The sequence below is a fragment of the Notechis scutatus genome, chromosome 4 (assembly GCF_049901735.1).
Source record: "Notechis scutatus isolate UNSWTSFEM ecotype Mainland chromosome 4, rNotScu1.2, whole genome shotgun sequence".
In the NCBI taxonomy this organism is placed as follows: domain Eukaryota; kingdom Metazoa; phylum Chordata; class Lepidosauria; order Squamata; family Elapidae; genus Notechis; species Notechis scutatus.
This window is the reverse complement of record NC_142012.1, coordinates 9,189,895-9,202,239: the sequence shown is the minus strand read 5'-3', so window position 1 is coordinate 9,202,239 and position 12,345 is coordinate 9,189,895. Positions and strand designations below refer to the sequence as shown.

At 45.0% G+C, this 12,345-nt stretch overlaps 1 protein-coding gene across 1 annotated transcript in view; it reads left to right on the top strand.

Moving 5' to 3' along the window:
- Positions 1-3,338: 3,338 nt before the first annotated feature.
- Positions 3,339-12,345, top strand: part of SCARB2 (scavenger receptor class B member 2) — a 34,604-nt gene continuing 25,597 nt past the window's right edge. Inside the window, exons 1-3 of the mRNA XM_026676466.2 lie at positions 3,339-3,691; positions 6,233-6,390; positions 11,834-11,981. Coding sequence (XP_026532251.2) covers positions 3,575-3,691; positions 6,233-6,390; positions 11,834-11,981 — 423 coding nt within the window. The 5' untranslated portion in view covers positions 3,339-3,574. The remainder of the gene's footprint in view (positions 3,692-6,232; positions 6,391-11,833; positions 11,982-12,345) is intronic.

Sequence of the window (12,345 nt, the reverse complement as noted above, 5' to 3'; positions counted from 1 at the left end):
GACAGCCAGTGGTGGGATTTGCTGGTTCACCAAACTGCACCTAATCTTAACTACCGGTTTGCCAGAACTGGTGCAAACCGGCAGGAGCCCACCTCTGAGTGTGGCTGTAGAACAGGGATGGGGAACTATGGCCCTTTTATGAAGTTTGGACTTCAATTCCCAGAATTCTCATGGCTGGCTCAGGAATTCTGGGAGTGGAAGTCTACAAGTCATAAAGGGGCCATAGTTCCCCAGTTCTGTCCTAGAACAGGGGTGTCAAACTCAACATCCAGGGACCGGATCTGGCCAAGGGGTGCTTAGGTCTGGCCCGTGGGCCTGCCCTGGAAACAGTGAAAGACTGGCCTGCGGTGCTTCTGCCACTGAAAAGGGAGCTCAGGAGGGCTGCCTGAGGCCCTCCAGGGCTCCATTTTGGGCCGTGACAGCCTCCTGCAACCCTCTGCCAGTGAAAATGGAGCTCGGGGAGTCCGTGAGTGGCCCTCACAAGCTCTATTTTCACTGGCAGTGGGATGCAGGAGACTGTCGTGGCCCACAACGGAGCCTCAATGAGTGACATCGAGCTGGCCACGCTCACCCTGGCCATGCCCCCCCCAGCCCTCCCAAGGTCAAACACAACCCTGATGTGGCCCTCAATGAAATCGAGTTTGACACCCCTGGACTAGAAGAACATACATTACACATTGGTTCAATGTGCTGCTTTGGTTACCATTTTTTTTCCCTCCGGTTCAATTCAAGTTACTGGTTTTGATCCTTAAAAGTTCTACAGGGTATAGCACCAGGTGATTGGAGGGCCCGCCTCTTCCCAACTACAGGTAGTCCTACCATTCATGTAACAACCATTTAACGTTGCACTTGAAAAAGTGACCTACGACCGTTTTTCACACTTATGACCATTGCAGCATTCCCCATGGTCACAAGATCAGAATTTAGACGCTTGGCAACTGGCAGGTATTTATGACGGTTGTAATGTCCCAGGGTCATGGGATCATCTTTTGTGACTTTCTGACAAAGCAATGTCAAATGGGTAAACCAAATTCACTTAACAACCGTGGGAAGGTGTTATTAACTCAACAACTGCATTGATCAAGATCAAGTCATTCTTGTACATAAAAAGAAGCAGCATGCTTATTTTCCTAAATCTAAAAACAATTTAAAGTTAATTTCATTTTTTTAATTCTAAAAAGCTTTAAAAATCAGGGCAAAGGTAATCTCCAAGAATAGCTTAAGTTTTGTTAATGTGAAACCTTTCCAATCTCTTTCTTTAATCTGTTTATTTTGCTTGAAGATGAAGCCACTTTGGGAATTGAGCTGGTTTGGTATTTTCAATGGGAGATTAAGTATTGTTTGCTCATTTAGAAATAGATTAACAGAGTTGGAAGGTACCTTGTAGGCCATCTAGTCCAACCCCTGGCCTAAGCTAAATATGAGCCAGCAGTGTGCAGCAGCAGCCAAAAAAGCCGATGCAATCCTACGTTGCATTAATGGATAAAATCAAGATAAAGGGAAGTAGTAATATCACTCTATAAAGCCGTTCAGGTAACATTGCAAGCACTGCATCCAGTTTTGATCACCACATTATGAAAAAAAATGTTGAGACTCTAGAAAAAGTGCAGAGAAGAGCAACCAGGATGATCAGGGGACTAGAGGCTAAAACATACCATGAACAGTTGCAGGAACTGGGCATGGCTAGTCTAGGGAAGAGAAGGACCGGCTTTTTTGGCTGCTGCTGCACACTGCTGGCTCATATTTAGCTGGTTTTCCACTCCAAGATCCCTCTCCCGGCTACTGCTATTAAGCCTGGTTTCACCCAGTCTATATGGCTACTATTGGTTTTTCTTGCCTAAGTGTAATTTCTCCACTCGAAAACCTGTTAAAAGACTCCAGATACCATTGCTGCATCTCCTGAGGCTCACTCGGCACCACACATACATCTGAGAGCAAAGGCAGTTATGAGTCAGGCCCTCAATTTCTTTACTATTTTATCATTTTGCCAAATTCTTGAGAATTCAGAAGTCTGGGTCCTGCTTTACAGCCTTGAGATTGTTCTGGGGAGGTGTGGCTTTCATAGCATTAGGTCACATTTTAATGTTTTTTAGTCAGCTTCTCCTTTCTCTAGTATTGTTTTGTCTTTTCTCTTTCAACATTTTGAAACCAGCTGATTTTTAATGACAACAAACAACTGAATCATACTGTGGAAAACCTAGCTTTTTGCCCCGCAGCAATGAAGATAAGATTGGAGAATTGCACATGGGAAGTTTGTACTGTTTTTAATATGCTAATGTGTTAATTTTATAGTTTTAATATGGGTTTTTGTATGTTTACACTTGGGATTGGGAGCTGCTCAGAGTTGGTGGTATACATGAGAACAAGAAAGAAGGAAGGAAGGCAAAGAAAGAAAGAAAGGAAGGAAGGAAGGAAGGAAGGAAGGGAGGGAGGGAGGGAGGAAAGAAGGAAGGAAGGAAGGAAGGAAAGAATAAAGAAAGAAAGAAAGAAAGAAAGAAAGAAAGAAAGAAAGAAAGAAAGAAAGAAAGAAAAAAAGAAAGAAAGAAAGAAAACTGGAAGGGATATAGGAAAGAGAAAGGAAGGAAGAATATGGGAAGGAAGGAAGGAAGGAAGGAAGGATATGGGAAGGAAGGAAGAAAGAAAGAAAGAGAAAGGCAGAAAGAGTATGTGAGGGAAGGAAGGAAGGAAAAGGAAGGAAGGAGAGGAAAGAGAAAGGCAGGAAGAATATGGGAAGGAAGAGAGGAAGCAGGCAGGCAGGCAGGCAGGGATTATAACCTTCAGCAAAGCGGCCTCCCTGCAAGCAACCCATTCCCACTCCTCTGAGCAGACACCCGCACCCACATGCATCTCCCCCCAGCCTCCCCTTTTGCAGGCAAGTCGCCCCTGAGCCAAAAAAACCCCGCCCTTTCCTTAATTGTAGGGGGAAACCCGCTGAAACCCCAACCCGCCGCTGCAGAAACGCTCGCTCGTCGACTTCCCAGGGCGCTCCAGCCCAGCTTCCTCACTTTCGAGCTGGAGAAAGTTTTAACATTTGGCTTTCTTTCTTTCTTTCTTTCTTTCTTTCTTTCTTTCTTTCTTTCTTTCCTTTGTCGGCAATGTGCAACTATAACAAAGCGGGGCAAGGAAGAAGCAAACTGGGCGTCTGGTCGGGGAGAGAGGGAGAGAATGAGAAAGAGGGAGAGAAAGAAAGAGGGAGAGGAAGAGGGAGAGAGAGAAAAGAGGGAGACAGAGAGAAAAAAGGGAAAGAGGAAGAGAAGGAGGGAGAAGGAGAGAAAGGGGGCGAGAAGCCAGGAGGACACGGGACCTCCACATCAGCTGATCCGGGCTGAGCTCATTCCGAGCAGGCGCCAAGCCCGCTTTGGAAAGCGAAAGTAAGCATCGGGCGGGGGGGAAAGCGCCGCTCCGTTTCCCGGCTTCCCTCCGCCCCTCGGAGCCAAGAGGTGCCCGTTTGGAGGAGGAGGAGGAGGAGGAGGCGCTGCCACATCCCCTCCGGCGCTCTCTCGGGCTGGGTATCATCTTTGCGCTCCCTCCTTCCTCCGGCCTCCTTTGCGAGTCCTCGGCTCTCCCGGCCGCGATGAAGCGCTTCTGCCTTGTCACGCTGGGTCTGGCGGCGCCAGCCTTCCTGATCGCCAGCATCGCCCTCCTGGCGGCCCACATCATGGAGAACCTGGTGGACGGCCAGATCAAGGAGGTGAGAAGCGGCCAGGCGCGCATCTGCCCCGAGTGGCCATCCCCGGCCGATGGTGGTGGTGCTGGTGGCGGGGAGGAAGGATCGCTTAAGGAACGGTTGCGTCCTCTCCGTTGGGTGGGGAGGCTTCCTTTGCAGCTGCCTGGCACCCATCCTGCGCCCACCTGGCCCACAGATTATGGGCGCTTAAGGAACAATTGCACCAGCTCCTTTGGTGCCAGGGGCCTGGAAGGCTTCCTTTGCAGCCCTCTGGCACCCATCCTGCGCCCGCCCGTGCCAGAGATCGTGGGCACTTAAGAAATGGTTGCATCGTCTCCATTAGGTGGGGAGGCTTCCTTTGCAGCTGCCTGGCACCCATCCTGCGCCCACCTGGCCCACAGATTATGGGCGCTTAAGGAACAATTGCACCATCTCCTTTGGTGCCAGGGGCCTGGAAGGCTTCCTTTGCAAGCCCTCTGGCACCCATCCTGTGCCCGCCCGTGCCAGAGATCGTGGGCACTTAAGAAATGGTTGCATCGTCTCCGTTGGGTGGGGAGGCTTCCTTTGCAGCTGCCTGGCACCCACCCTGTGCCCACCTGTGCCACAGATCGTGGGGGCTTAAGGAACGGTTGCACTTTGGGTGGGGAGGCTTCCTTCCCAGCCCCCTGGCACCCATCCTGTGCCCGCCCATGCCACAGATCGTGGCTGGGGCACCCCATCCAGGCCCTGAGCTTCGTGCCCCACCATCCTGGCACAGTGTCCAGCACCTGGGTGGAAGCCCTCCCCCGCGGAGGGCTTCGTAACCCTTTGCACCCTGAATTTCTCAATCCGCTGCTCTCCCATTAAGGGTTGCCCGCTTGCAAAGACCGAAAAGGCAGCCGAACTTGTGAATGCAAGTTTTTTAAAAAAATTTCAAATTGATGCACCTCTGGAGGGAAGCACATCTGGTGAAGGGTTAGGGCAAGAGTGAGAAAAGAGCTGGGTTTTGACCTCGGCTCAAGCAAAGCATCGTTTAATTTGCAGTTGCAATACATAGCCAGGCCTTGAGTTTGCTAAACAGGCTCCGAAGATTTAACGGTTTAAATTAAGATATGGGAAATGCAGGTAGGCAGTCGAGGATAATCCTGGAGTTGGATGTAGCTTTGAACAAAACAGTCTAGAATTTATAGTTTCAGGTGCAAACGTGCCTGATTGGCCCAAACAGCATTTTGTGGTGAGAAAAATGGTTCAGTTTTGAAGTTAATTGTGTCTGCCTCATCCATGATATTATGTCATTTATTAAATGAGGGCATAATTATTTTTTTTAGTATAAGTAAAGGGCGGCAGCGAGCTTTCCAGAGATGTAACCTTATCAAATAGTTCACAAAACCTGAAACATGATTTTCTCCGGAGATTGTAAACTACAACTTGTGTTTGCGTTGCTGTGGCTGAACCAACACAAGATTGGGAAGGGCTGTGTATGTCCCTCTTTCCCGCACCCCTGCTAAAACAAACAATGTCTGTTTTAGTTGATGCTTCAGCATATAGTGAAGCCACTAATGGTTGTTTGGCTGAGTACATGATTCCAATTAAATGGCATAATTTGTTTTTGAGTGCTCCATTGTATGCAGAGAAGTGGGACTTTCAGAGGCAGAAAATTAAAGTATCTAGAAGAAAAAGAAAAAAAACCGTATTTCCAATAGAAGAGGGTTGAATTGATGCTCACTGAGCTTGGCTGTTTTCTTGAAGACATTTCATGACTCAGCTAGGTTACATCACCAGTGCTAGTAGGGAGTGTGGTTTGCTCTCATTTTATGAACAAGTGGCTTGGCCTGTTAGTGTTGGTGGGAGTGAATTTGATAAGTTTCTTGATTGGGTTGTTACAGTTTTCTGACAAAAAGGAATCACCAAGTCCATTTTTACCAACACCGTCAGGAGAAACCATTATTATATATAAAATGATTAAACGACCAAACCCTTACTAGCACTGATGATGTTATCTAATTTGGTAATGAAATGTCTGCAAAATATATATATATAGCACCAAGAACCCCACAAAAGCTTATTCCCAAGTGAGGTTTGTACATAGAGTCACAATTTGTAGTTTTCATACATCTCATTTCTCACTGCTGCATGACAGTGAGTCCGAGAAATAGGGATATTATCAAAATGTTACCAGTGTTCCAAAATTTAAGGTACTTTGAAGAATAGGTTGACCCCTTCTTCTTTGTGGCACAGGAATAGATCAATCTATTCTCCAAAACACCTGAGGGTAAGACAAGAAACAATGGATTGAAACTAATCAAGGAGAGAAGCAACCTAGAACTAAGGAGAAATTTCCTGAGAGTTAGAACAATTAACCAGTGGAACTGCTTGCCTCCAGAAGTTGTGAATGCTCCATCACTGGAGGTTTTTAAAGAAGAGACTGAAATGGCATGTGGTGTCCTTCCTAAGCAGGGGGTTGGACTAGAAGACCTCCAAGGTCCCTTCCAACTCTTGTTATTCTACCTTCATGTACAATTGCATGCTCTGCTTTTGCTAAAAGTCTATTGTTTCTTCCCCCTCTTTTTGCCTTTTCTTCTTTAGGGAACGGTCTTAAGAAATAATTCGGAAGCTTTTAAATTCTGGGAGCATCCTCCAATACCCCTTCTCCTGCAGGTCTATTTTTTTAACTTGACTAATCCTTTAGAAGTGCTTCAAGGGGAAAATCCGATTGTCAAGGAAGTTGGCCCCTACACCTACAGGTAAAGTAACTTGCTTCGTTTTCAACTATTACTGGGGATTCAGTAGAAAAGATTTCCAACGGAATGTTCCCAGGAAAGAATGGAAAATGTGAAGGTAGTTGTGAATTTCTCTTCCCCAAAGAAAAGAGCTTGCAATTTGCTGTAGAACTGTAGAGCTGGGATTTGTAAAAGGCATGTTTCTAGCCCTCATGAGTGCACGTGGTGAAGGTGCAGAGAATAGATTGTGGAGACTATCCCTCAACTGAGGGATAGCATCGAGATCATGAGAAGTGATAGTACCGTTTTATACCACACTGGTGAGACCATACTTGGAATACTGCATCCAGTTCTGGTTACCACAATATGAAAAAGATGCTGACGCCCTAAAAAGTATAGAGAGAAGAGCGACAAAGAAGATCAGGGGGCTGGAAGCTAAACTGTATCATGAATGGTTGCAGGAGCTAGGTATCTCTATTGAAGAGAAGAATTAAGGGAGGGAATGGAATGGAATAGAATAAAATAGAATAAAATAGAATAATGGAATAGAATAGAAATAGAATAGAACAGAACAGAACATATGGAGTGGAATGTAATAGAATAGAATGGAATAATGGAATAGAATTAGAATAGAATAGAACAGAATATATGGGATGGAGTGAAATGGAATGGAACGGAATGGAATGGAATGGAACAGAATAGAATAGAATAATGGAATAGAATAGAAATAGAATAGAATAAAACAGAACAGAACAGAACATATGGAATGGAATGGAATAGAATAGAAATAGAATAGAACAGAACAGAACAGAACATATGGAATGGAATGGAATGGAATAATGGAATAGAATTAGAATAGAATAGAACAGAACAGAATATATGGGATGGAGTGGAATGGAATGGAACGGAACAGAATAGAATAGAATAGAATTTGGTCATTTTAAATGGACACTAATCAGCATACATTAAAATGACATATCATTGCATTCAGCTCCCAAAAGATAACCATTATGCATATACCCACATACACACACATATATGACACAGTGAAACATCAAAGTCTAATTCAAATGTATACATATACATGACGGAAAAAAGAATCCTGTAAGTTTATGGATGACATAAGGAACAAAGCCGTTACAGAATCTGGTAGCCCTGCTAGAAATACTTTGAAATCTCTTCCCAGAGGGGAGCAACAGAAACAGACCATAAAGTGGGTGTGTGGGGTCTCTAACGATGCTTTGAACTGTAAGCACATAGAGCTTATAAGCAATATCCTGAATAACAGGAAGTGAGCTTCCTATAATCTTCTCCGCTGTCCTTACCACTCTCTGTATGGACTTTCTATTTGAGGCGCTGTAGCCACCAAACCAAACGGTGATACAGTTAAGTTAAAACACTCTCAGTCATGCCTCTGTAAAAAGTGGTCAGGACAAAAGGAGAAAGATGTACTCTCCTTATCTGATGCAAGAAATGCAAAACACTGATTTACACACTTTACTATTTCACACTAACATAGGAAGAGACCAAGTCAGATTGTTAATTAAATTTTCTGACAGTGAGACCGGTTAATCAATGGAATGGCTTGCCTCCCACAGTTGTGGTATGGTACAAGCAGGGGATTCAAAGACAGAAATTCTTTGTAGACCTATCTTTCTAGGTTCTAATATTCTGGACTAGATTCTAGAGCCGTGGAGGCACAGTGGTTAGAATGCAGCATTGCAGGCTAACTCACTGCTCACTGCCAGCAGTTCGATCCTGACCAGCTCAAGGTTGACTCAGCCTTCCATCCATCTGAGGTGGGTAAAATGAGGGCGCAGATTGTTGGGGCCGATAGGCTGACCCTGTAAACCGCTTAGTAAAGCACTGTGAAGTGGTATATAAGTCTTAAGTGCTACCGCTAGTCTTAGTCATGGGAGAGAGGCCCACGCCATGTTTTCAGAGCTGGTTGTGATTTCAGTGGGAGCCAGAGAGGAACCAATAACAGCCACTCTCAGTTGTAAAAATAAATGTGCAGAATGTCCCTGGGTTCCTTTAAGTCTCCTGCCCGCCCACTGATTCAACCCTCTTCCCATTCTGCGTTGCAAAGCAGACGTTCCCATGCTTGATTGCTTAGAATATTCTGACCACGAATATATATTATTTTTTTGCAATCTCTCCCTTGCTTATATAGCAGTTTCCTCAGGCCTGGGAATCACGGCCTGTATGCTTTGCAATATGTTGCGATATGCATTGTGAATTAATCTGGCGGTTCCTTATGAATAGCCGTCATAACTTCCAGATGCAAATCAAGGGCGTGTGCATATATGTGTGTAACATGTTGCTTGCACTCCGGTTTGAGTTTGTGGATTCTGCGGCTGGTTTGTCTGTAGCTTAGTTTGCTTTTTTATCGAGATTCATAAGCCATGGTTTATAGCTTAGCACAGGAGAGGATGCACTTTTAGCACCCTTCTACCTCCCTCATATAGGTAGTCCTCGACTTACAACAGTTCATTTAGTGGCTGTTCAAAGTTACAACTGAAAAAAGCAACTTAGGACCAATTTTCACACTTCATGGCCATTGCCACCTCCTCATGGTCACACGATCCAAAATCAAATGCCTGGCAACTGATTCACATTTATGATGGTTGCGGTAGCCCCGTGGGTGTGTGTGTGTGTGTCATGTGATCCACTTTCACGACCTGACAAGCAAAGTCAGTGGGGAATCCAGATTCACTTAACAACCATGTTACTCCCTTAACAAATGCAATGATTCACTTAACCACTCTGGCAAGAAAAGTCGTAAAATGGGGCCAGCTCACTTAACAAACGTTTCCCTTAGCAACACAAATGTTGGGCTCAATTGTGGTCGTAACTCAAGGACTACCTGCACAGGCAGACCGAGCTTCCTGAAATCACGCTGCCGAAATTTAGCTGCAAAATGGTGAAATACGGGTAGGCCTCAACTTCACGACCACAAATTTTTCTGTTGCTCAGCAAGACATCGCTCACTAAGTGAGTTTCGTCCCATTTTAGGACCTTTCTTCCCACCGTTGTTAAGTGAATCCCCGCAGTTGTTAAGATAGTAACATCGTTGTTAAATGAATCTGGCTTCCGCATGGGCTTTGCTTGTCAGAAGGTCGCAAAAGGGGATCACAAGACCCTTGGGATGCCACAACAGTCATAAGTATGAGTCAAGCGTCTGAATGATCATGGGGATTCTGAAATGGTCGTAAGTGTGAAGAATGGTCCTCAATTACTTTTTTTAGTGCTCTTGTGGCTTCAAATGTTCACTAACCGAACTGTTGTAAGTTGAGGACTGCCTGTAGAATACTTTTTGTTCATGGCAGGGCTTTGCTTTTAGTATGGCTTCAGCTGCTACTCATCTCTGGCGACCTCCTGGAGGGGAAAAAAGCAAATAATTCTATTAAAGACTTTACTAAATCCCTCAGCATTTCTCGTTCTCCGGATCAGTGGTCTAAATTTAAGCCAGCTTTGCCTGCTGGACATCTGTGCAAATTTTCTTCAGGTACAGGACACTGTGCCACCTAAAAGGACATGACCAGTTGCAATTGGAAAAAAGCTTTTTAAGCACTGGCAAAAATCTTCTTTTGTAGACTTTTCCTCTACCTTGTTCGGTTATCCTGGTTTGCTCGGACTTGCCAAGATAGAGTGAGCCTGAATTTCAATAAGAAATGCAGGGAACTGAAGTTCCCTTTGTATTTGCACGCTTAAATAGTCCTTTTATGTAGCTTTTTTTTTTTTGTTTTTGGCTTGGGTTGCTTTGCTGGGCAGAAAACTGAGATGACTGCAGTCTTTGTTAAGTAAAATTGCTTTTGTTAGCTATGCAAAATAGACAAAACAGGAACATTATGCTGTTTGTTTTCTTTTTAACCTTTTCTTTTGCCTCTAGCAAAAGTTATGGATGGGGAGAATAAACCCATCTGGAATCTCACTAACTGATAATTTGCTCCACAAATACCCACAAACTTTTAACCCAGCATTGCCGTTCTTCCTTTTGGAAAACCTCCGGGCTTGGAAAGCTACATTCTTTTAAAATGACTGCTGTGTTTACAGGAAGCGCCTGGGCTTGTTAACTGTTGTATTTTATTTGCAAAGTTGAGCAGAGATATATATTTTTTTTAATACAGGTGACCTCCTTTGGAAAAAAAACGGCAACTTCAAGGCTCCCTTTTAATTCTTATGGATTTGTTAGGTTTTTTCATGCTACCTTTATTACTTTTACAAGTAATTTAAGGCAGCACTCATACATAACACTCCTTCCTCCTATTTTCCCCACAACAACCTTGGGAGGTAGATTGGGCTAAGAGAGAGGGACTGGCCCAAAGTCCCCATCTGCCTTTCATGCTTAAGGCTGGACTAGAACTCACAGACTCCTGGTAATTGGTCCAAAGTCCCCATCTGCCTGTCATGCCTAAAGCAGAACTCACAGTCCCCGGGTGATTGGCCCGAAGTCACTCATCCGCCTTTCATGCCTAAAATAGGACTAGAACTCACAGTATCCTGGTGATTGGCCCAAGGTCACCAATTGACTTTCATTCCGAAGGCAGGACTAGAACTCACAGTCTCCTGGTAATTGGCCCAAAATCACTATCTGCCTATCATGCATAAAGCAGAACTCATAGTCCCTGGGTGATTGGCTCAAAGTCACCAATTGCCTTTCATCTTTAGGCGGGACTAGAAGTCACAATCTCCTGGTGATTGGCCCAAAGCTACCATCTGCCTGTCATACTTAAGGCAGGACTAGAACTCCTAGACTCCTGGTGATTGGCCCAAAGTTACCATCCGCCTTTCGTGCCTAAGATGGGACTAGAATTCACAGTCTCCTGGGTGGTTAGCCCGAAGTCACCGATTGCCTTTCATGGCGAAGGCAGGACTAGAACTCACAGTCTCCTGGTAATTGGCCCAAAGTCACCATCTGCCTGTCATGCATAAAACAGAACTCATAGTCCCTGGGTGATTGGCTCAAAGTCACCAATTGCCTTTCATCTTTAGGCGGGACTAGAAGTCACAATCTCCTGGTGATTGGCCCAAAGCTACCATCTGCCTGTCATACTTAAGGCAGGACTAGAACTCCTAGACTCCTGGTGATTGGCCCAAAGTTACCATCCGCCTTTCGTGCCTAAGACGGGACTAGAATTCACAGTTCCTGGGTGGTTAGCCCGAAGTCACCAATTGCCTTTCATGCCGAAGGCAGGACTAGAACTCACAGTCTCCTGGTAATTGGCCCAAAATCACCATCTGCCTGTCATGCCTAAAGCAGGACTAGAACTCACAGTCTCCTGGTGATTGGCCCAAATCAAGCGGCCGAGTTTGAGGTATACTGATTTAAAACGTGCATAGAGATAGAATGGGCAGAGAAGGCCTTAAACCTCGACTTTCCTTAAGAGTTGCATTTTACATGATTTTGGTTTGTGGCAGAAAACTGCATATATATATTTTTTGTTCTCTTGCTCTTTTTTGTCAGGGAGTGGAAATCTCGACGGGACGTACACATTCTGGAGAACGGCTCAAAAGTGTCCTCTTTTCAGCCAAGCACTTACTATTTTGAGCGAGAGCTCTCCGTGGGTGATCCAGAAGTGGATCGGATCCGGACAGTAAACTTGCCCGCGGTGGTAAGTCTTGAAATTTACTGGGTACCCAACGACAACAACTTTGTGTGATCTATTGCAGGGATCTCCAACCTTGGCAACGTTAAGACTTGTGGATTTCAACTCCCAAAGCAAAGCTGGCTGAGGAACTCTGGGAGTTGAAGTCCACAAGTCTTAACGTTGCCAAGGTTGGAGACCCCTGATCTATTGGGTTTGATTCTGGGCTAAATGAGGACCCTTGTTCTGTAGGATCCCGCAGTATTTCATTAACATCTGGATCTGTCTGAAGAGCTGAGCTTATTGATTCAAAACTCTGCTCTGGTGTGTTTGAAATTGGAATAAAAATGGTTTGTAATTTGTGTCCCTCAAAGCTGTAGAGGGCCTTTTT